This window comes from Mytilus californianus, unplaced genomic scaffold (assembly GCF_021869535.1).
Source record: "Mytilus californianus isolate M0D057914Y unplaced genomic scaffold, xbMytCali1.0.p SCAF_1, whole genome shotgun sequence".
In the NCBI taxonomy this organism is placed as follows: Eukaryota; Metazoa; Mollusca; class Bivalvia; order Mytilida; family Mytilidae; genus Mytilus; species Mytilus californianus.
This window is the reverse complement of record NW_026262581.1, coordinates 88,441,296-88,466,007: the sequence shown is the minus strand read 5'-3', so window position 1 is coordinate 88,466,007 and position 24,712 is coordinate 88,441,296. Positions and strand designations below refer to the sequence as shown.

The following is a 24,712-nucleotide window of genomic DNA, read 5'->3' as shown; positions in this document are numbered from 1 at the left end:
GTTGAAATCAAACAAAGTTTAATTTTGGACCCCAATTTGGACCAAATTGAAAACTGGGCCAAAAATCAAAAATCTAAATTCTTGTTTAGATTCAGCATATCAAATAACCTCATATATTCAATTTTTGCTAAAATCAAACAAAGTTTAATTTTGGACCCTTTGGACCTTAATGTAGACCAATTTGAAAACTGGACCCAAAATTAAAAATCTAAATACACTGTTAGATTCGGCATAACAAATAAATAAATGTGATCAAAGATTTTACAAATCTAATGCGCCATACTGTGCAATTAAAGATTACTTCTTGAAATTTTTCAATATTTGAAATTTGAAAAAAAAATAATATTTGAAGAATAATTCTTTTTAATTTCTGAAATCTGAATTGAGAAAAAATTTACCCCCACAATTTCTTTTTACCCCCCCCCCCCCTTTTTCCCCCAAAAAATTCTTTCCCTCAAGATATGGTCATAATCTCAATTCAATCTTCCAATGGAGTTGGCAACCATAATTACCATAGTGCTAACTTAATCTATTTTATAATAGAATTAAAAATATAGTGTCAAATCTTTCATATGGATTTTTTTGTAAAAAAAAAAGATGCAACATTTGCAGATATTTTTACTGGTCTTCCTTTATAAATATGCATTTCTTTAAACATAATTTAAAAGCAGTGTAAGGGAAGTAACCAAAACGTTGTGTTTGGATTACCTCCCTTACACTGTTTTAAATTATCTTTATTGTTCATTAACCATTACGTTATACATAATTTAAAAGCAGTGTAAGGGAGATAATTTCAATGATGTATTTGATTTATCTCCCTTACACTGCTTTAAATTATGTTTTGTACTAAAGTATTTGTCCATTAACCAGGACAACCTTGTTTTTCCCCCTTTTTTGCCCCTAATCCGAAGCGGTTTGAGCCATAACCCCCCAAAGCATATCCTAACCATTCCTTTGTGGTATGGAAACTTGTAGTATAATTTCAGAGAGATCCATACACCGTTCCACAGTTATTGTCTGGAAACTAGAAAATGCTTATTTTTGGCCCCTTTTTGGCCCCTAATTCCTTAACTGTTGGTACCATAACCCCCAAAATCAATCCCAACCTTCCTTTTGTGGTATTTAACCTTATGGTAAAATTTCAAAAAGATCCATTCACTTAAACTAAAGTTAGAGTGCGAAAACCAATGTGTCTTCGGACGACGACGACGACGACGACGCCAACGTCATACCAATATACGACCACAAAATTTTGTTGCGGTCGTATAAAAACCTTAACTTTTTTTTCAAGTAGTCACCGAACCATGAAAATGAGGTCAAGGACAAAGTACATATGACAGACGCAAACTTCATAACATAAGGCATCTATATACGAAGTATAAAGCATCCAGATCTTCTACCTTCTGAAATATTAAGCGTTTAAGTAGTTATTTAAGCCGCTGTGGCCGTTGCTGCCGCCAGATCAATATCCCTATGCCGAGCTAGGCTCGACAAAAATCATGACACAGGCAATAAATTACTTGATTTGATGGTAAGTATTATTTTTATTCACTGCACCCACTTCATACTAACAACCTTTCACTGACGCAATGAAGTAAAATGTTTTACCAGTTGATCAGTTTGTAGGGGTGGATTAAAACTGCAAGTAGGCAAAACAATTTTTAGCTATTGGTGTTGTGAAAGGACAAAACCTCCAGATTAAGCACTGAGTAAGTTGATTCCAATGCTGGTACAAAATGACTTAAAATTAAATAATGTACCATGGATTTAACCTATTATATACATGTATAAACCAAAATGACATTTTCAGGATCAAAAATTGTGTTCATGGTAATTTAGGATTTTTAGGATCCAAATTTTTGCTATCATAATACAAAGACATGACAATCACCAATATGTACTGTCAAATTAGAGCAAGAAACATATAACAATACATAAAATGCCTACTAAAGACTGACAGCTGAATATGAAATATGTATTAAAAGTACCTAAATCAGTATGGTACATGTGTGTTGATATAAGATTTATCACTTATTCAAGCTGATTATTAAATCTCTTGTCTAACGTCACATGTATGCTGGTATTTTAGATTTAAAAGGACTTGTTAAATCTTAATAGGTAACATACTGTCCTAAGGTGACATATTTAACTTTACCAATTTGAATATATTTATAGTGTCAAAATATTAGTTAAACATATAAAATAACATTTGATTTATCAAATTTGTCCTCATACAAACAATAATTGTGAGACTTAAGAAGATTTTGGTATAAAATCTACTTTAATTTAATTTTTTTCTGCCTCAAGAATTATACATTTTTCATTCACGCACACTGTAAAAGGAAATTAATTAAAACAAATTAATTCAAGGCCACTTGGATTTATTTTTTAAATCTTTAAATCAGATCGTAGGTGTAATTCCCTAAAGATATTACCACTTTGACCTTTCAATTTTAATGGTTAAAGTCATTGGAATAATTTAATATATCCTCAAGTTATGACAATCTTTTATTCTTGTGTTTATGAAAGTTTTCTACAATAATTCAGTACAAATAACTAATATGAAGATCAAAAGAAAGTCGCTAGATGAAAACCCTTCAAAGGTCTGCTATTAAATATATCAATATAAAAGATCAAATATATTCATTCAAAAATTTACTTTAAATTGAATAAATGATGCATAGGTTATAATGGAAAGTTATCGGATTCATTAGTTTAACAAAAAAGCTTTAAATAAAATTTGATTTCAATGGATACAAACTTGTTGGACAGGATATCATACAGAAACTTCCTATCTTGTTACGAAATGATGTATCGTCACCAAACAACCTATTTTGTTAGGACAGAAAAATTTAACGATCTGTCAAAAAGGGATAAGTTAGCCAGTTTAAATACCTGAAAAATAACTGCAAATTACTGATATTTATTGTATGTGTTATTAACTTGATACAAAGATTAAATGCAAACCAGATAAAGAACTAATATCTTGCTGGATTATGACGTTAGATTTATGTACTGTCTAACATTTAATATTTACAATGGATAGAACGGAGACATGATATTCAAAGTTAGTCACTAAGGAAAGGAATAAAGCTTCATAGAAACTTACGATTGTAATCAATTTCAATTCAATATTTCTTATTTACCTGATAAACATACATGCAATCCTGTAGTTTATTGATCTAATATATATATGCCATATAAGATCAACCATTGAGAGAGAATAAAAACTAATTCCATTAAAATCTTCATTCAGATTAAAAATGAATATATAGAAGTGTGATATCTAGAGCATATCTGGAAAAAAAATTGTGATGAAAAGAATTAAAATCATAATGGAAAGTTTTATTGGATTCTGAATTATCAGAAAGTATAGAGTTTGGATTACATATGGAGACTAATGGATGCAAATTGTAAGGATTTATTGAATCTATTTTGGAACATTCATTAAACATACTTATATTAATCTCTCTGAATAGAAAGGAAATTTTATTCAAGTATTAGTTTTTAAATGGACAAATATTTATAAACTGAACAATAAAACTCAACCGTGTCATTATTGGAAAGCCGTAAAACAACAATTACAGAGAATAAAACTCTCTACCGTTAAGAGTGAGTAGATGATGGCAACATAGAAGTACCATCTACCTGTCTACCTATAAAATATATGGCATCTATTTAATTTGTTTACAATTTTCTTCAAAACCGTCACTTTTCCTTTCACTCCCATTTGTCAATTGGGAGTTTCTTTGGTAAGTTTGAACAGCGTGTTAGTACACTGGATTATTTAAAAGGATTTCTTTGTGTAAAAAGGACATAAAATTAGTTTTGATTGTGCTTTGATAACATGTTAAATAACTAAACATAAAAGGAGCAGGAAACTGAAAAAATTGACTTGCTACAAAATGACAAATTACGAAGTTTTAGATAAGGAAACTGATAAACTAATGGAAGCTGTGTTATATGGAGATGCTCTGGATGTAGTCCGTGTTCTACAAAAGAATAAGGATATTTGTAATGACTTGTGTACAAATATCAACAATGAAGGAACAACCATTTTACATGCAATGGCACAGAGGTTCCGTCCAAATGTAGTTAAAATTCTAATTGATTTCAATATAGATATTGACTGTCGTGATATTGAAGGAAACACTCCACTTTACAATGCTCTGTGTCACAACAATCTCTATGGTGCTAAAATTCTCATCGATCATGGAGCTGATGTTAATCGTACTCTCAACAGAAGAAGTGGAATAACAATTCTTCATAAGATTGTTAAAAGTGATAAAATCCGTGCCTCCAAATTTTTACTTGACGAAGGTGCAAATGTTAACATTACAGACAAATCCAAAAGAACACCCCTGCATATAGCCCTTCTGAAAAACAATACTAGAATGTCAACATTGTTGCTAGACCATGATGCAGACATCAATGCTGCAGATGACACTGGAAAAACACCTCTTCATCTCTCTATCATATATCAACATCCTGAACTTACAAAGTTACTTATACAAAGAGGTGCGGATGTATGGAGCAAAGACGAGGTTGGTATGACACCATTACATTTAGCTGTAGCAGCAGGGTACACAGACATTGCTAAATTGATACTTAAAAGAAGTAATGTTAGCATCAATTTGAAAGAGAAGAGAATGGGACGTACTGCGCTACATCTATCATGTGCCAATAACCATTTAGCAATAGCTAAAGCACTACTGGAAAGTGGAGCTGATGTCAACTTAACTACCAAATTTCGTAAATCTCCACTTCACATTGCTGCTGGTCATCAAGCACCAGAAATCTGTTCCCTCCTCCTTAAGAACAATGCCAATGTTAACATGATAAGTACAAGTAATAAAACTGCTCTACATTTTGCAGTGGAAAATAACCAGGATCAACTAACAAAGGATCTCATTCAATACGGTGCAAATATCAATCTCCGTGATTTACATGGTGGAAGTCCTCTTCATTATGCTGCGTCATCAGGAAACAACAGACTCGTTTCCTTACTCATTCATGGCGGTGCAAACATAAATAGCATAAATGGGAAAAGACAAACACCATTGCATGTAACTGTCCATGAAAAACATATAGACACTGCAATCTTCTTGATGAAGAATGGTGCTAATTTTACTTATCTGGATGAAGATGGTAAGACTGCTATGGAATATGATAAAACTGGACAGCTTACTGCCATTTCCAAAACTCTGCTCAAAGACACTGTTTAATGCTTGTAATCACTATATTATCAATATTATTTTTTATAAAGTTTCATTTATTGTTTTACAGTCATTTTATTGAATTCATTCAATCAAAATCTTTGAACTAGTGGTTCCAAGGATAACACTTCTTTCAACAAATATTAACAAAAAGGTCAACAAGTGTGGACACACAAAAATGTCTTGTCTACATTTAAGATCAATATGTTAAAGGTCGACGAAGTTAAATGACACATGTGAAACTATTTATTTTTGTTGGTACCAATTTTTCTTGTATTGTGGAAAAAAAGAGTTTTTGTAGATATTGATTTCTTGGTTTTGCCAAAGTTTCATACATGTAAGCCTATATAGAAAATTTGTACTTCATTAAACAATTAAATTCGGGTTTTACCTACAACCATGAAATCCACAAAAATTGGTACACCATGAATAATAATGAATCCACATTACCTAATATAAACAACATGAAGAAATAAAATTTAACATTTCATAGATGTGATTCCTATTGCCATGAAAACTTTTAACTTTCCTTAATGTCAAATAAAATGCTCCGCTGGGGCGCAGCTTGATACGACCGCAGAGGTCGAACCCTGAACAGTTGGGGCAAGTATGGACACAACATTCAAGCTTGATACAGCACTGAATTTGGATTGTAATTAAATATTTGACACAGCATAGGTTTCTGACACAGAATGAAAGTGGTCTAAGAACTTAAAAATTTTCAATTTACCTATTCATACATGTGATGGACTGTGAAACTCAGATCAGGAGATTGGGAAATTTTGGTCAGGAGATTAGGACTCAGATCAGGAGGTTTTTAATCGACATTAATTTTGTTGTAAATGTAACCCTGTGCTGTAAAAATGGTCTTTTAAAGTGTGTTTTCTTCAACTTTCCATCCAATTTATTATGTTTATAGTACCCTTGTACTTATAAAGTTTCTCCATCTTTATATTCTACATGTTCAATCTAACATTGTATTTTTCCAGTATGTTCTTTAAATTTTTTACTTCATATTCTATAAAACAATCATTGCAACCAGAACATTTGTTTAGCTATCTGCAAATAGTTTTTATTTTATTTTTTTCTCTTGCAAATAGTTTTTATTTGCAAACTCAGAAAATCATTTTATCTGTAAAATTAGGGTCATAGTTATTATATAAATTTCAATTTAAGCCTTGAAAGGAAGTCTAGAATCCTCAAATAATTTTCAAATTATTATTTTTTTATTTGTCCTAAGACATTTAAAATCATTTAATAACCATCCTTTTATGATTATTTGTTCAATTTATATTTTATTTATATTCTTTTAAAAATTTTCATTATTAAAAGGAAAGTAACTTAAAACAGGATAAATCAAGGGAAGTAACCCAATAAATACACAGTTTTTGTTACACAACGGCAGTTAGCCTGAGGTAAAAATCGTTGATTACCTGTATGTTTGACACCCAAGCTGACAAGTGAAGCCATATAATTATGCATGTTAATTGATTTACAGGTAAAATATAACTTCAGGTAATGTCAGTTACACCAGATGCCTGAGATGATATGTTGGGCAGAAATTTTTCATTCATGAAAAATTTCATACACGGGATTTTTTCCTCTTCAACGGGAGGTCGGGAGGAGACCCCTGAAAACGGGATTATTGTACTCCCGTCGGGAGGTTCACATGTATGCCTATTCAAACCATATCATTATTATTTGCTTTTATATATAAATCAGAAATAACCAATTTAAAATGGAAAATGTTAAAGAAAAAAAAGGAAAAATAAATCCCCCCCCAATTTTTTGAACCCCCTTATGATTCATCACCCCCAAACTCAATCCCAGCTTTCCCTTTGTGGTATGGTACCTTGCAGTACAATTTCAGAGAGATTCATACACTTGAACACAAGTTATTGTCTGGAAACTAGAAAAATGCTTGTTTTTTGGCCCCTTTTTGGCCCAAAATTCCTAAACGTTTAGGGCAATTACCCCCAAACTCAATTCCAGCTTTCCCTTTGTGATATGGAACCTTGCAGTACAATTTCATAAAGATCCATACACTTACACACAAGTTATTGTCCTGAAACTAGAAAAATGCATGTTTTTTTTGCCCTTTTATGGCCCCTAATTACTAAAATTTTGAGGGAAAACCCCCAAAATCAATCCCAGCCTTCCCTTTGTGATATGGAACCTTGTAGTACAATTTCATAAAGATCCATACACTTACAAACAAGTTATTGTCATGAAACTAGAAAAATGCTTGTTTTTTGCCCCTTTTTGGCCCCTAATTCCTAAAATTTGGAGGAAATTACCCCAAAAATCAATCCCAGTATTCCTTTTGTGATATGGAACCTTGTAGTACAATTTCATAAAGATCCATACACTTACAAACAAGATATTGTCATGGTCGTATAAAAATGCTTGTTTTTTGCCCCTTTTTGGCCCCCAATTCCTAAAATTTGGAGGCAATTACCCCCAAAATCAATCCCAGCATTCCCTTTGTGATATGGAACCTTGTGGTACAATGTCAGAGAGATCCATACACTTACACACAAGTTATGTCTGGAAGTTACAAAAATGCTTATTTTTGGCCCCTTTTGGCCCCTAATTCCTTAACTGTTAGTACCATAACCCCCAAAATCAATCCCCACCTTCCTTTTGTGGTATTGAACCTTATGGTAAAATTTCATTGAGATCCATTTACTTAAACTAAAGTTAGAGTGCGAAAACTAATGTGTATTCGGACGACGACGACTACGACGCCAACGTCATACCAATATACGACCACAAAAATTTTTTTGCGGTCGTATAAAAATATTGTGTGATATAAGTGCACATGCTGAAATGTCTCCCCTGCTTTACTATTTATGATTTATTTTATGTTGATAGTCCTAAATATTAAGTTCTACCACATGTACCACATGAAAATGCGGTCAAGGACAGATAAACCAAGTCGTACAGACCTGTACACCTTACAATCATTACATACACCAAATATAGTTGGTCTATTGCTTACAGTATCTTAGAAAAGGACCTTACTACTGAAACTTTACATTGATCAATGAACCATGAAAATGAGGTCAAGGACAGATGATACCTGCCAGATAGACATGTACACCTTACAATCATTTCATACACAAAACATAGTTTACCTATTGCTTATAGTATTAGAAAAAACAGACCAAAACACAAAAACTTAACAATGAACTGTGAAAATGAGGTAAAGGTCAGATGAAACATGCAATACTGACATGTACACCTTACACTCATTCCATGCACCAAATATAGTTGAATTTCTGCTTACAGTATCTGAGAAACAGACCTTATCATTTAACTTTAACCTTGATCACTGATCCATAAATGAGGTTGAGGTCAGGTGAACCCTGTCCAACTGACATGTAGATCTTGCAAGAAACCCATATACCAAATATAGTTATCATCTTACCCATAATAAGTGAGAAATTCACATAACGTAAAATCTAAACTTTTTTCAAGCAGTCACTGAACCATGGAAATGAAGTCAAGGACAACAGACATATGAAAGACAGTAACTTAGTGATCTGTATAAAAGGTATAGATTCCAGGTTTACTACCCCCTGAAATATAAAGCTTAACACAAATCCTTAGGTCTGACTACACATTCTGCTTCGAAAAAGCAGACCAACCTTTCATTAGTTTAAAGAAAATTTGTTGGTCCACAAATAAACAGCTTTGACTTAAGTTAGAATCAGCTTAATGAGACTTAAAACAAAAAGAACAGCTTTAACTTAGGATTATATTCAGCTTATTGTCTTGATCCGTTAGTTTTTAAGAAGAATTAAACATATTTGCATAAAGTTTATTTTTACATCTTATGAAACCAAAAATAGAAAATGATATTAGGAATGGTAAGGGTAAAACTCAAATGCTCTTAAACAGTAGTCTTATGAGATTAATAGTATTAAAAGATACAAGTTAGTATTTTAACACATGGTAAACATTTAGGAAAATTCCCACATCTTGAGTAACTTCTTGAATGAGGCTATGACAAGTCTGATTCTGAACAAAATAAATTGTTCTGTAGTGTTATAAGGAATTTGAAAGAGCAGATTTAATCTGTTACTATCATCAGTGAATACTTATTTTCTATATGTCTGGCAATAAATATATACACTTAGTGCATGGTTAATCTCACAAGTCCAGAAAAAAGACATGAAACAGACAAAAATAATTTGGAATCTATGAACTCCAAATGGAGTGAGATCAAGTATTTTGATGGGGTTAAAATCTCCTGCTATACATTTCATCAAATTTACATTTATGTCGGTTATACAGATTAATTTCAGTGAAACACCAGAAATAAATATTCATCTTTCATTCCTTCATGAATATTTTCTATAAAACTTCTTTTTAGATTTCCAAATTTTCACTCTTTCTGTATATTTACATTTTAGATCTTACAGAATTTTTTTCCAAGACCCAGTTGAAAAATAAAGTATGAACTTTTGTGTAATATAAAAGAATTTCAAAATGGAAAGTGCACTTAAAATAAATATGCTACCTGCCTAAAACTTTTTGCTTTCAGGGTAAAATCTGTTTTATACACATTAATTGTTGTTTTGAACATGATCATGATTAGAGCTTGGACTTTCAAATTATTTATGATTTTGGTGTCCTCCTTGGTATTCTAAAGATGACATTGTTGTCAGATTGATATTCTTTTCTTTTTTTAACTATAATACAGCCCTCAATAATTTTATATCACTATCAATCAAGATATAACTTTCCATTAAATGCACAGTATTGTTTTGCCTTGGAATAGGGTGTTCTTTAATTGTAAAAGTTGTCAGGATCAAGATATCCATCTTGGAATCACTTGAGATCAAAATATTAAGTGTAACACCACTTATTCTGGCCGGGTCAGAAAGAACATACCAGAAAGTAGCACATATCTAAAACAAAATAGTTCCTACACACATATGTAAAATATTTTTGTAAAAAAGCTGATTGACTGGAGATCACTGTAGAATGACTGGTCACTTTATTTTTTAATCATTAACTTATGTTCAATGAATTATGGATGCTTGAAATTAAATAAGATCACATAGAAAGGACTTGAGCCAAGAATAAGTGGTGTTCCTGAGGACCACTCTGGACATGAAAAGGGTCAAATTTTCAAAAGTAGAATTAAAAGACATGTTTTGATAAAAAGGACAAATAATACATGTTGAAATAAATTTTGCCTTGAGTCTGAACTCATCTCCATCTCCAAAAAGAAACATGTGTCTGCAAAGAGGTGGTTTTCAAGTATATAGTGAAGTCAGGTAAATTTTTCATTCTATAAATTTACCAGGTGCTTTACCGAACTGTAAGGTAACTAAATGATATATATTGAAATGCACTGTACTCCAACAAACAATTTTAAATCTTAAAAGGACAGCTCATATAGTTTTAAATATATGATGTTTGAATGTACTATAAAGGCTCTTCTTTCAGGTTCAACATGACATAAATTGGGTAATGATATTGATGGAAACATACTTCAAATACATTGAATAAGGCAATATAATTATTCTCTCATAATATGTTAATACTCCTTCCATCATCCGGTACAAAAGGACAAAATGTCAATACACTCTCATTTTTAAATGGTGATTTGCATATATATATCTGAAAGTGTTAAGTTAATGAATATTTAATGAACAATTTTCTGAACACAAAGATTTCCTATAACATGTCCAAACTACTCTCTAGATGCATTTACATACCTTCACTATTGTTGAGATTTTAAATTGACAGAGAGTTTTGTAATTAATCAAAACAATCTATTACGAGTTACAGATTAGAGTGATACTGTTTCCACTAAGGGAGGTAAACAATATCTCCCGTCAACAAAGGCCTTATTCTATTTGCTTGAAATAGATAGCAACTACAGGGGGTAATAAACAACAGTTCATTTATGAACATCATGAAAAAATAATTACAAAGTAAGTTTGTGAAAAGAGGATGAAGATAAACACATAGCAACTGACTGATTATTTTGGTACACAATACTATAGACTTGTATTTGATATTGCAGATTACAAAGACATAAAAATTACATGTAACCAATGGGATGGGAAAACAAACTAGAGCTACTGTAAGCAAAGTCTTCATACCAAAACACACTCTATTGTATATTGTAACACAAAAGTATTGACCTTGAGCTTGTAAACAGACATTTTTACTTATTGGAAACACACTCTCTGGTGGTGGTCAACAACAAAATCAAGCATCTTAAACATCCTTCAAGTCATTCAAAATATTCTGAGTTGGACATTTCTTTCTAAAAACAGACAGTTGAACCTTATTCATAAAATATCTTCTGGTAGTAGTCAACTTAGGTTAAATTTTATTCTCAAATTCACTTCTCTGATACTGTATAACCTAAACCAAACTAAAGTCATATATAAATTTGAACTTCAACACATCTTGGTATGTCTGTCAGCTTTCCATCAGAAGTAGGTCACTCTTACCTACAATTCATAACTCATTGACTTTTATGAAGATTTATTCTAAGAGAATATATCTACTGGAGTTTTACAGCTACAACCTTAAGTTAGCAACCTTCAACTACAATTTACATTTCAGTGAGACTTTTTTTTAATAAGATTTCTGTCAAAGTTTAGTTCTCAAATATATGATAGATTTATACAAGCATGTTACTTGGCATCTTTAAACAGATTTCCTAAAGTAGTTACTTGTATTTCACTTTTTACTGAGTTTGTTATGTTCTACATCTAACTTCAGTTTTTAAATACTTTGATCATGTAACTTGGCTAGTAGACATCAATTAAGTTTTAGTTAAAGAATAGTTTTAATGGACCATATTAACCCAACATAGACAATTATGGTTACCAAGCAAGCTTTGCATTGTTATACACAGCTTTCTTTAAATTTGACTTCAAGGTCAGATGTTAGAATTCATTTCACACTAAAAAATATTTTTTGTGCTATACCATTATAATTTTTTTTTTAAAAAATGCATGACTCTCATCTCCCTAAATAAAATAAGTTAGACAATCTGGACATGGCCGTTTGCTATTTTGTATTTTGTATTTCATTTTTGGTCCCATTTTTTGTCTTCAATAAAAATAAAGAATATTTTGCTAAATTCTACATGGGTGCATTTTTATAGATCTAAAGTTTAAACTATATATGTGCAGATAGCAATGTAGATTTTATGTGCAGCATTAAAATAAAATCAATTTAATTCATGTATAGCTGATCCTAAGAAATAGATAACTAGTTCACAATTAAATGTTGCCATTGTTATCTTATTACAACCAGAAATAAAAAACACACCAATTAAGATATGATGACCTTAATTATATCAATTTTGTCAATTAGTTAAATTAATGAGACTTAAGCATGACAAGGTTTTTTATTAAAGACACACTGACCGATTTTAATCAATGAAATACAAGTGTCTATAACAGATAAGATGATATCAAATCGTTCAGTGAACTTTTAGTCCAGTTGATAGTTGTAATTTTCCATTATCCTCTACATTTGGAATTTTCTTAATTTTCAGTATTTTTTTAAGTATCCAGAATGATTTTTATTACCTATTGTTACAATAAATGCAGATATTTGAGTATAAAACAAAACCCAATAAGTTGACTATCAAATAACATTAAATCTGTTATGTATATCAATAAAATATTGATTTTGACTAGAAGTTACATGAGATTAAGGTATTAAAGCTCTATTGTTGAAGTGTATAACATTGTTTTTAATACCATTTTATAGATCTTCATTAGCTAAGTGATATTCTCTTTATTTAACTGTCAAATAAAACTCATATGCATGTCACATATTATTGTTTGGTTTTAAACTGTTTTTACTCTAGGCCTTTTGTGTGAACCCTGACAAAGTCTAAAGTTTTATAAGAGAAAGCAGTATATGAGAAACAACTTTAAAAGAACCAAGTGAGGGTTAGTGATGATTTTACTTAAGAAAGTCTTGCAATTAACTAACATGTACAAAAAGGATAAACCTGACTAATTCTTCTTAAATCAGCCAAAACAAGTAATTAGCTCACTGATGATACCCCCGCCGAAATATTTCTGTAAACAGGAAGTTGTTGAGTGATGAATCTGAAAACGCATCACATGGTATAGCTGACTTATATAAACCCTGAAACCAAATTTCAGAAATCCTTGTCAAGTAGTTCCTGAGAAAAATGTGACAAAAATTTTCAACTTGGCTATCATGTGTAAAATAATACAAGTGTTCGGTAAACAGGAAGTTGTTGAGTGATGAATCTGAAAACGCATCACACGGTGTAACTTACTTATATAAACCCTGAAACCAAATTTCAGAAATCCTTGTCAAGTAGTTCCTGAGAAAAATGCGTTGAAAATATTCATGGGATGGACGGACGGACTGACGGACTGACGGATGGATGGATGGATGGACTGACAGAAGGACAGACAGAGGTAAAACAGTATACCCCCACTTTTTTACAGCGGAGGTATAATAAAACAGTATACCCCCACTTTTTTAAAGCGGGGGTATAATAAAAATTTTACTTATTTTTTTTTTATCAAATCTATTATATGTTATATATATTAAATTGATCTGCCAATAAATTGATTCTAAACCAAAAGAATAAAATGCCGTTTTTACTTTATACAAAATCTTACCTAGAAATCATTATGGTTAAAAATTGTTTTATAAAATTTCAAGATTTAAACTTGTGTATACAACTTTTCAGAAAACATTTATCTTTTTATAATCTATTCACTTTTCATCAAATATTTTTACAAATACTTTAATTTTTTCAAAATATATGTAGATGTATCAACTTCTGATCAGAACACATTAAATTTTACTTTTTCCAAGTCTTTGAAATCAAAGTGATTTCTCGCTATAATTTAGATTCTATAACAAGAATATGTGTTCATAGGACATCATAACGTGCTCACACTATCCCATTTCCATGTTCAGTGAACCTGGAAATCTAGGTCACATCACTATTTTGATATGTATTTTTAAAACATTTACATCATAATTTAATGAACATGTGCATAAAGTTTCAAGTTGATACATAAAATTGAGAATGGAAATGGGGAATGTGTCAAAGAGACAACAACCTGACCAAAGAGCAGAAAACAGCCAAAAGGCCAACAAAGGGTCTTCAACACAGCTAGAAAATCCCGCACACGTAGGCGGGCTTCAGCTGGTCCCTTAAGACAAATGTGTACTAGTTCAGTGAAAATGGACGTCACACTAAACTCCGAAACATATAAATGAACTAAAATTAAAAAAACATACAAGACTAACAATGGCCAGAGGCTCCTGACTTAGGTCAACCGCAAAAATGCGGCGGGGTTAAACATGTTTTGCGAGATCTCAACCCTCCCCCTATACCTATGACCACAACTACATGGAAGACTACCATAAACAATAAACTGCTTCGCTGAGCGCAGCTGGATACGCCCGCAGAGGTCTTACCCTGAACAGTTGGGGCAAAAATGGACACAATATTCAAGCTTGATACAGGTCTGAATTTGGATTGTAATTAAATATTTGACATACATCTATTATAGGTTTCTGAATAAATGTAGTCAAAGAACTTGAAGTTGGTTATATGAATTGAATTTATATATAAGATATCTTGCTGTTGTGCAATAAACTTTGCTGTTGCGCAATACTTAGTAAATCTGTTGTCAGACTATAAACAAATAAAATTTATAAAATTCTAAAGGGAGCTTACATCAATAGATATAAACAGTTTACCAAAGTTTCATACGAATTGCTGAAAGCATTTTTGAGTTTTTTTCTGAAAACTGGAAAATCACCCCTTTTTTAATGAATAAACCCCATAATTCGGAAATGTAAAATCTAAAATTTTATAAATTTTAAAGGGAGCTTACATCAATAGATATCAACAATTCATCAAAGTTTCATGAGAACTGCTGAAAGCATTTTTGAGTTATTGTCCGAAAACTGGAAAATCCCCCTTTTTTTTAATGAATAAAACCCCATAACTCGGAAACGTAAAATCTAAAATTTATAAAAATCCAAAGGGAGCTCATGTCAATAGATATAAACAATTAATCAAAATTTCTTGCAAGTTGGTGAAAGCATTCTTGAGTTATTGTCCGAAAACTGGAAAATCCCCCTTTTTTTAATGAATAAAACCCCATAACTCGGAAACGTAAAATCTAAAATTTATAAAAAACAAAAGGGAGCTCACGTCAATAGATATAAACAATTCACCAAAGTTTCAAGCAAATTGGTTAAAGCGTTTTTGAGTTAGTGTCCGACATGTTGACGACGGACGGACGGACAGACGGACGTACAACGGTATACCATAATACGTCCCGTAAACGGGCATATAAAAACTTAAAGCTGATAAAAGTGTGGATGAATGAACGGACAAATTAACAGAAAAATGAAAAATTATCCCTCTTAATATTATAGGCAGGCATGATAAAATAAGTAGACCCACAAAGTTTTTATAGGAACCTCCTTATTTTCATAAATTTTTGAAAATTTACAAAACAATTACATATCAAAAGTTCATTATCTATTGAAGTTATCTAATTAAAAAGGTATACAAGTCAAAATGTTGTAGGCAACATGCACAAGTTAATATACTAATGATAACCTAAATAAATTGTTCATTTCTTAAGTGTATAAGATGTTGGCTTTATGTACATCTATCCCATTACATCCCCTTTATTTCCTTCAAACTAGTCTGCCAAACAATCAGGGACTTTAATCCTCTAAAGCTTTACAAACATTCTAAAACAACTGGGTTCAAAAATAGTGGTCACTGTCAGGGCCTGAAACAACCCTCTTCACCTTTAATTATCCCATAAAATAGCCTTGTACCAACTATCAATTTTAGTTATGACATCCCAAAAGTTATTAGCTATAATGTCCATAAAACTAAAATTCTATAATAAAATAATGACATTCTACTAATGAATAAGCAATAAAAATGTATTGATTTCTTAAAGCTTTCATCTTATAGAAAACCATTTTAAAACCAATATATATGGACGAATTGAAACATGAAACTATACCAATATGCAATTACGGCTTAATTCAAGCTGGAAAATCATTAAAAGCTTTAATTAAATACAATATATGTAGAAATCTAAAATAAATTCAATAAACTGTTATTTTATATTAACTTTTTTCCTCCATTATAACAATAGCTGACAATTCCTTTTCACTCCTTGTCACTATTTTTTTTCTATCTAATACAATACTTTTTGAAGTTCAACATATGAAATGCTGTTCAATATGATTCTGTATATTCTTTTGATAAAATTACACAAATATTTCTTCCACAAATAATTTCAAGAAAAATCCTTTCAACTTTGACATAGTAATATGAAACCTTTCTTCATAACCCCATGTCTTTCAAACAGTTTGGATGTAGCATAGTGCCAAGTGGTCACAATTATCACACACAGGGATGACAAGGTGTTGTCTTAAAATTTGAACATAACATTTTCCTTTGATATGGTTTGTATATTTTTTCTAAGAACTACAACTTTTATCTGTGATTTAGTCTGAACATGGCACACAAATAGAGTGTGCTAACCATTACCTCAACTGGTATCAATGGGGAAATTCAACTTACGACAAGTACATTCAGTAACAAATATGGAAATGCATGTCAATTGCAAACATAAAATAAAAGAAGAATGTGTCTGAGAACACAAATGCACATGCTGAAGCTTTTCAATTTTCCAAGTTAAAAAGGGGCATAACTCCAGAATGGTAAATGATTCACTGCCCAAATTCAAACTCTGTCTGCTTGTTGTGGTTCTTAGCATTGTGTATGAGTTTTATAAAAATTTGATGAGGCAAACTTAAGTTAGATTGCAGGAAAAAAAATGGGACAGACGGAAATACGGACAGATGGACGGACGGCCTGAAAGGAAGGGTAACACTAAATGCCCCCTAATGGCATAAAAAGAAGGGCATAAAAATGGGTTGCTGTCTCATAAACGTATACCCCACATCTCCTTTATACTCATAACAAATGAATGAAGGTTTTGCCCTTCTACACATGTGAATGCCATAGGTTGTCTATGATTACCCAATTTGCTTTGATTCTCATATTACATTGTATTACATGTAGCTCATAAAAATGTACCTTTAGATATATGAGGCACAAATCACATAAAAGCATTTCCAAGTATTAGTAGCAACACACAACTAAATTTACACTCCAGTCAGGTGATCCCTATTTGACTTACAAAATCACAGTACACTTATGAAATAGTATTCATATAGAAAATATTTTTGCCATGGAAACCAGTAAATGATATAACATTAAGCAGATACAGAAGTAATCAATGCAATCATCAATATGGAGGGAAGACATCAAAATAAAAACAAGTATGAATGAAATAACAGTGTTGCAATGTCCCCTGTGATGCATATATTCTAATTGTCCAGGGCAATAACTAGAAAAACACATTTTTCTTTATTCTTTTAAACTTTTCATATTAAATATCCTAAAATAAATGTAGTCATGAGATTGCTAGTAATTTCTTTTATATATAATTTCTTTATCCAAAGGGCAGATCTCCTGTAAAAATAGTTGATTGGCGATAATTATCCAACTTATCCAAGTCCTTGCTGATATAAACCTTTGATATCAATTTCATAAAAATTTGACAAGAAATGTACATGTGAGAGTGCCAAGTCAAAGCAATGTTCAATATTCATTACATTCAAAAAGGACTTAATTCCTGTAAAATTAGTATCTCAGCACTGAATTTCAAACTTATCGAAGACATTACTAACATATGCTTTCGATAAAATTTCATAAAAATCTGACAAGGAATTGAGGCTTGAGAGTGCTAACAAATGCAATTTTCTAAGAGAATTAACATTTCAAAGTGACATAACTCCTGTAAAAATATTTTATCAGTGTTAACTTTGGAAATCTTCCCAGACATTGCTGATATAAGTGTCATAGGTTTGAGAGCAATTTCAATGCAAATTCCATATAATTCATACTTCCAAGGGGCAAAACTCCTTTAAACATAGTTAATTGGCACTGATTTTTGAAAAAGTTCAGAGATAAAACTTTAATATAAATTTCGGAAAAATCAAGCAAGTATTGATCATGTCACTTGGACGGAAGCTGGTATTTCTATTTTCCCTGCACAACATAGCAGCAAGGGATAATAAAACTTGATGACAACAAATTCAAACTTGATTTAAATGTTAAATAAAATTGGATGTGGATTTAACATATTCTATATTTGTTCAGAATAAAATTTCAAAATAAAATGTCACCAATTCTTTTTTTGATTTCATTTTACTTATCTCATCTCTCAAAACTGAACTTGGTCATAAAAGAAGCATTAAAACACTCATCAATCAATAAAACATGCCAATGAAGTTAAACATGTAGGTCACAGAGACCAACTTTAGTGAAAAGCTGTTATGTTTTACTATATGGATCCTTAATCCTAGTTATATGGTTGTAGGTCATTTAGAACTGATTTTTTAAATTTGAAAATTTTATCAAACCCAGTGATTTATGATATAAGCATCTATTGAATTGGTCTTTTGATATGTGTCAGAATTTACAAGATGCATCTGTACACCAAATATAATGGCTTTCCTTCAGCCAGCTTCAAAGGACTGGCTGACGATGAAGGACATGGATGTCCCCTCAATATTGCTGATGGAAATTTTTAACCCTGAAAACAAGATATTCTAAAAGCTCAAGTTCTGATTTTATAAAGGTTTTTATCCCAAGTTTCAATCCAACCAAAATCTCTATCATTTAAACATGTGGATCAATGTCTTCAATCTATACAAACATAATGGTTTCCCAAAGACAAACCACAGACACGTCCCAATAAAGTCATTTATTTAATGTTATCCCATAGTTATCTATGTTTATACTACACAAAAGACTAAAGAAAACATGACAACATTGCCATGTATGGAACTTTTATTTGGACTAAGAATTAATGCACGAAAGTTTGACAAAGTCAAACACCTCTCTATATAATCCAAAACTATCATTAAAATTAAGGTGAAATTAATGTCAACAAACGTTGATTTCATGTAGACATTTAAATATCTATGTCTATAATAGGTGAGATTAGAGGTTTTCTTCAGCATGGCAATTATGGCCTTCTAAAATACACATAAAATATTTATGAAATGATTCATTCTATAAATGCTTTCACTCCTAATAATGACCATTAAATCACCATGAATGGTTAAAGTATATTTTATTGTTATAAAGAATAGTTACCTTAACTGCAAAATGAACATACAAAGTCAAAGGAATGTTTGGTTTGTATTTTTATTATTTCCAATTACTATATCATTAAGAAGACATGAAAAATTCAACTTGAAATATTTGAGGTCGCATAAAATATTTAAAAATTAAAAAGATTTTTAAAATTGAGAAAAAAATCATGACTGTTAAATGGTAACAGATATAACTATTATATTACAAAAAAGCTTAATATAATTAAGACACTTTAACATGATGCTCATTTTAAAATTTTAAAGGGAACAAAAATTCAATCAAAGTATTTTTCTGGCAATTCAGAAATATCTTTTAAAGTTTTATTATTAATTCTATAAAAGTTGTATTAATATGGCATCCTGTTTTGGGATATGCTAAAAGTTCAAGACCAACAGAAAAATAACATTCTTTATGCACATAAACATCATAAATTTGTTTATGCTGACCTCAATACAACAACAAAATTCTGTCAGTTTTTGATAATTTTCCTCTTGATTAGAATTGATATAATTTACTGTATCTTCATGGACAGCATGTTCATATAGAAAGGATTTACATGAAACTAAAAATGACAAGACCAAACATTTTTATATATAGTTCTTGTAAGCATAAACTGATCCAACGTTTCATAAAAAAGATTAAAATCTTAATTTTATGACTAAGAAAAAGCAGTTTTAAAAATACTCAAAGGGGAGGAGGGTACAAATTGTGCACAATTTGGTCTAAAAATTAAATGCATTTCAAAATTTCTCAATATGCAGAATTGATTATTGACTATGTGCATGAACCTAAAAGCTTTGTAAATGGTTTCAAGCTGCCAGAAATTACGGCTGTTAGTGTCAATGTGTAATGTTGACTGCCAAAAACTAAAGTCTATTACTCAGAAAAATATTGATAAATAAAATTAGAGGCTTTAAAGAGCCTGATTCACACATGCATCTTCAGCAATGGACACTTTTTAGTAAAAATCATCATTTAATGGGAATAACTCTATTATTAAGAGTTTACTGACAATTTCAGTCATGCTGACATATTTGTAGATCTTATCCTGCTGATCATTTTTCCTTCATAAAGTTTCTATTTATCTATTATATTTTTCAAGTTAATAGACAAAAATGCATGAATTGGGAAAAATTGTCATTAAAGGGCAATCACTTCAATAAGGTCTCAACTGATGATTTCAAGTCTTTCAACTTTTTTGTGAATCTTGTCTTGATGATCATTTAAGGTATTTAAAGTTTTTGTCCATCTAATATGATTTTCGAGAAAAAAATCAGAAAAATATGTTGTTTTTAGGACAATAAATCTTAAAAGATGTCATAGACAATATGTAAATCTCATCATTTTGAATTTTTTTTACTGCAACAGGTTTTCTCTATCTATTGCAGTTTTCAAGATAATAGATAAAAATTGCATTTTACCCTATGTTCTATTTTTAGCCATGTAGGCCAACAGGGTTATTAGACACTTTTTTCAAACAAGATACATCATTGATGGCAAAAGCTAACACGGCCTTCGGGCCAGATGTGCTAAAAACAATTCTTTAGATGCTTTTATTTATTATGAAAGTTTCATAAAATTCCATGAAGTTTTGACAATGTAATTGATGTATGAAAAACTACCATCAGAATATATCTGAAAGGTTAACTTAAAAAATAAACAATGTTCTTTTATCATGTTTATTAGTAAAATACTGAAAAATGAAAAAGAAATATTTTTTAAATTTTACTCTGGAAATTGTCTTTTAATCATGAAAAAAGCATCTATCCAAAATTCCTAAACTTCCATGAAGGTTTGACAAAATTATTGTTGCCTTAAAAATCTTTAATAAACCTAGCTGAACTGGAAAGTAGGATTGCTATGTCTCCCTTACAAGATTTTAGCAGGTGAGAGAAAAATGGTCAAATCATACAAAATTATGACAGTTTGACTAACAGATGCTGGGAAATAATTTATTATGAAGAAAATGAGATAAAAGGTATTATTCCACTGCTTAAACATATTGATAGTTTAATCAATATTTGATTGGTTGAGACTATCCCACGTGTCATTGAACAAATCTTCATATTCCATTCTGAGGATCATATTCCCCTCTGAAATGTCGGGATTACTTCGTGCGACGTTACGCGCGGTTAATGTACATAACGTTTTGAACTTCTTATTCTTCTTAAAATAGCGATAGCAATAAAATGCTCTGCTGGGGCGCAGCTTGATACGACCGCAGAGGTCGAACCCTGAACAGTTGGGGCAAGTATGGACACAACATTCAAGCTTGATACAGCACTGAATTTGGATTATAATTAAATATTTGACACAGCATAGGTTTCTCACACAGAATGAAAGTGGTCTAAGAACTTAAAAATTTTTAATTTACCTAATCAAACCATATCATTATTATTTGCTTTTATATATAAATCAGAAATAACCAATTTAAGAAAAAAAGGAAAAAAAATCCCCCCCCCCCCCCCCCCAATTTTTTGAACCCCCTTATGATTCATCACCCCCAAACTCAATCCCAGCTTTCCCTTTGTGGTATGGTACCTTGCAGTACAATTTCAGAGAGATCCATACACTTGAACACAAGTTATTGTCTGGAAACTAGAAAAATGCTTGTTTTTTGGCCCCTTTTTGGCCCCAAATTCCTAAACGTTTAGGGCAATTACCCCCAAACTCAAACCCAGCTTTCCCTTTGTGATATGGAACCTTGCAGTACAATTTCATAAAGATCCATACACTTACACACAAGTTATTGTCCTGAAACTAGAAAAATGCTTGTTTTTTTGCCCTTTTATGGCCCCTAATTACTAAAATTTTGAGGGAATTACCCCCAAAATCAATCCCAGCCTTCCCTTTGTGGTATGGTACCTTGCAGTACAATTTCAGCGAGATCCATACATTTGAACACAAGTTATTGTCTGGAAACTAGAAAAATGCTTATTTTTGGCCCCTTTTTCCTAAACTTTCGGGGCAATTACCCCTAAACTCAATTCCAGCTTTCCCTTTGTGATATGGAACCTTGCAGTACAATTTCATAAAGATCTATACACTTACACACAAGTTATTGTCATGAAACTAGAAAAATGCTTGTTTTTGCCCCTTTTTGGCCCCTAATTCCTAAAATTTTGAGGCCACCACCCCCAAAATCAATCCCAGCATTCCCTTTATGATATGGAACCTTGTTGTACAATGTCAGAGAGATCCATACACTTACACACAAGTTATGTCTGGAAGTTACAAAAATGCTTATTTTTGGCCCCTAATTCCATAACTGTGGGTACCATAACCCCCAAAATCAATCCCCACCTTCCTTTTGTGGTATTGAACCTTATGGTAAAATTTCATTGAGATCCATTCACTTAAACTAAAGTTAGAGTGCGAAAACTAATGTGTCTTCGGACGACGCCGCCGCCAATGTCATACCAATATACCACAAAAATTTTTTTGCGGTCGTATAAAAATCATTCTCATGTTTAAATTTATTTCAGAAGATAAAACAAACAGACTTATAATTAAATTTTGATCCTTACTGTTTATCATTGGGTATGTCGTGTTTAGTTTGACTTACAAAAACAAGCGGATACGAAAAAAAATGTATGCAAAATAATATTTAATCTATTGATAGTAAACAAAGCGTAGGCAGTGGAATAAAACATTCATTTCCCTTTGCCTCAGGAGATATGAAGATTTGCTCACCCTCGAAAAATCATATTTCCCTCGGGCAGAGCCCTCGTGAAATATGAATATTCTTGGGTGAACAAATCTTCATATCTCCCTCCTGCACGGGAAATAAATGTATAATCTCCCACACCTGATATCACATATAGAATATTGATATTGTACACTAATAAGACACCTATAGGTGTTCTATGTAATAGCTTTCTAGTGTCGTCATAAAATTTGTTCCACAGGTTCCATGAAGACCTCAAATAATGTAAAAATCTGTAGTCTGGACAGATAGAAACTTCAGGACAGAAGGACTAAATGAGCAATATGTCTTTTATTTACTGAATTCTAATAAGAGCTTTTTCTACACCTAACAGAGTTTTAAATGAATATTATTTTTTCTCATCATTTTAGAACACTTTTATTTACTTTCACTTTTTTTTCAATTGTTCATTCATTAGTTCTTAGGTTGATTCATTTGTTCGTTTACCTATCAATTTATTTCAATCAATCATTTATTGTTTATAATTAAAATCTTATCACCTTAGAAAAGACAAAACTATAAATATTCAACATGAAAATGAAAAATAGAAAATTATATGAAATTCAGTTATACGTAAATCAACATATTAAATACATCAGAAAATGTGGTCAGGCATCCAAATAAGTGTACCAAAACATTTCCTTCGTTGAATTTTTAGGAATCTGAGAAATTCTTAGTACTGTAAATTTTGAAATTATTGTTATGTTTTTATCATTGCAAAAAATATCAGGTTCGCAAAAATAAAAACTTGCAATAATAATTTCAGTATTGATTTCCTTTAATAAACTGTTATCACAGAGATATGTCTTGCTTTTTTGTAATTTTGATTATGCAAATGTTGAAATTAAAATGGCAATACTTAACAAGTTAGGCTAATATGCAAAGTCAATGAACCATGACTGAGGTACATGGCTAAACCATCTCTATATAAATGAGACGTTCCAATGCTAATACAACTACATACCAAATATCATTGACTTATTATAAGTTGTTCCCTTTAAACAAACCTAAACACAAACATTAACTTGTAAACTATGTAAAAGTTTCAAAGTCAATGAACCATGAAGAGGGGGTAGAGCTATATAATCTCCATGGAAACTATACTTACAAATACCAATAAATTTGCAAACCAAATATCATTGACTTAACATTAGCAGTTCATCTTAAACTGTTCTTATCACAAACAAATACATGTAAACTAAGCAAAAGTTTCAAAGTCAATAGGCCATGACTGAGGGGATGGGGCCAAATATTCTCCATTGAAATGAGATGTGCTAATGCTTATACAACTGAATACCAATTAACATTGGCCTACCACTAATGGTACCACTTGAACTGACCTAATCACAAACTAATACATGTTAACTAAGCAAAATTTTCAAAGTCAATAGACCATGACTAAGTGGGCTGAGCCAAATAATCTCCATGGAAATGAGATATGCCAATGCTTATACAACTGCATACCAAATATCATTGACCTACCACTAATGGTTCCCCATAAACTGACCTAATCACAAACTAATACATGTAAAA

General features: G+C 31.3%; 2 protein-coding genes and 2 long non-coding RNA genes across 13 annotated transcripts in view; 2 read left to right on the top strand and 2 right to left on the bottom strand.

The window, feature by feature from the left end:
- LOC127710138 (uncharacterized) overlaps positions 1–24,712 on the top strand; it is a 304,241-nt gene that overhangs the window by 176,246 nt on the left and 103,283 nt on the right. The gene's annotated exons all lie outside the window — the stretch shown is intronic.
- The window catches only part of LOC127709512 (uncharacterized), a 217,648-nt gene that overhangs the window by 133,856 nt on the left and 59,080 nt on the right, over positions 1–24,712 (bottom strand). The window lies entirely within an intron of this gene.
- LOC127709857 (serine/threonine-protein phosphatase 6 regulatory ankyrin repeat subunit B-like) lies at positions 2,752–5,280 on the top strand. Its single transcript, XM_052215533.1, has one exon. It carries the CDS (start codon positions 3,906–3,908, stop codon positions 5,223–5,225), a length of 1,320 nt encoding a protein of 439 aa, XP_052071493.1. The 5' UTR covers positions 2,752–3,905; the 3' UTR covers positions 5,226–5,280.
- On the bottom strand, positions 6,313–23,006 carry LOC127710090 (uncharacterized). The gene is made up of 2 exons (XR_007985929.1): positions 22,798–23,006; positions 6,313–7,873 (listed from the first exon to the last, which is right to left on the bottom strand). It is a non-coding gene; the product is annotated as an uncharacterized LOC127710090 (long non-coding RNA).

Bases quoted from the DNA above. Each gene is read 5' to 3' on its own strand.
- LOC127709857 (XM_052215533.1), top strand. From the start codon at position 3,906: ATGACAAATTACGAAGTTTTAGATAAGGAAACTGATAAACTAATGGAA.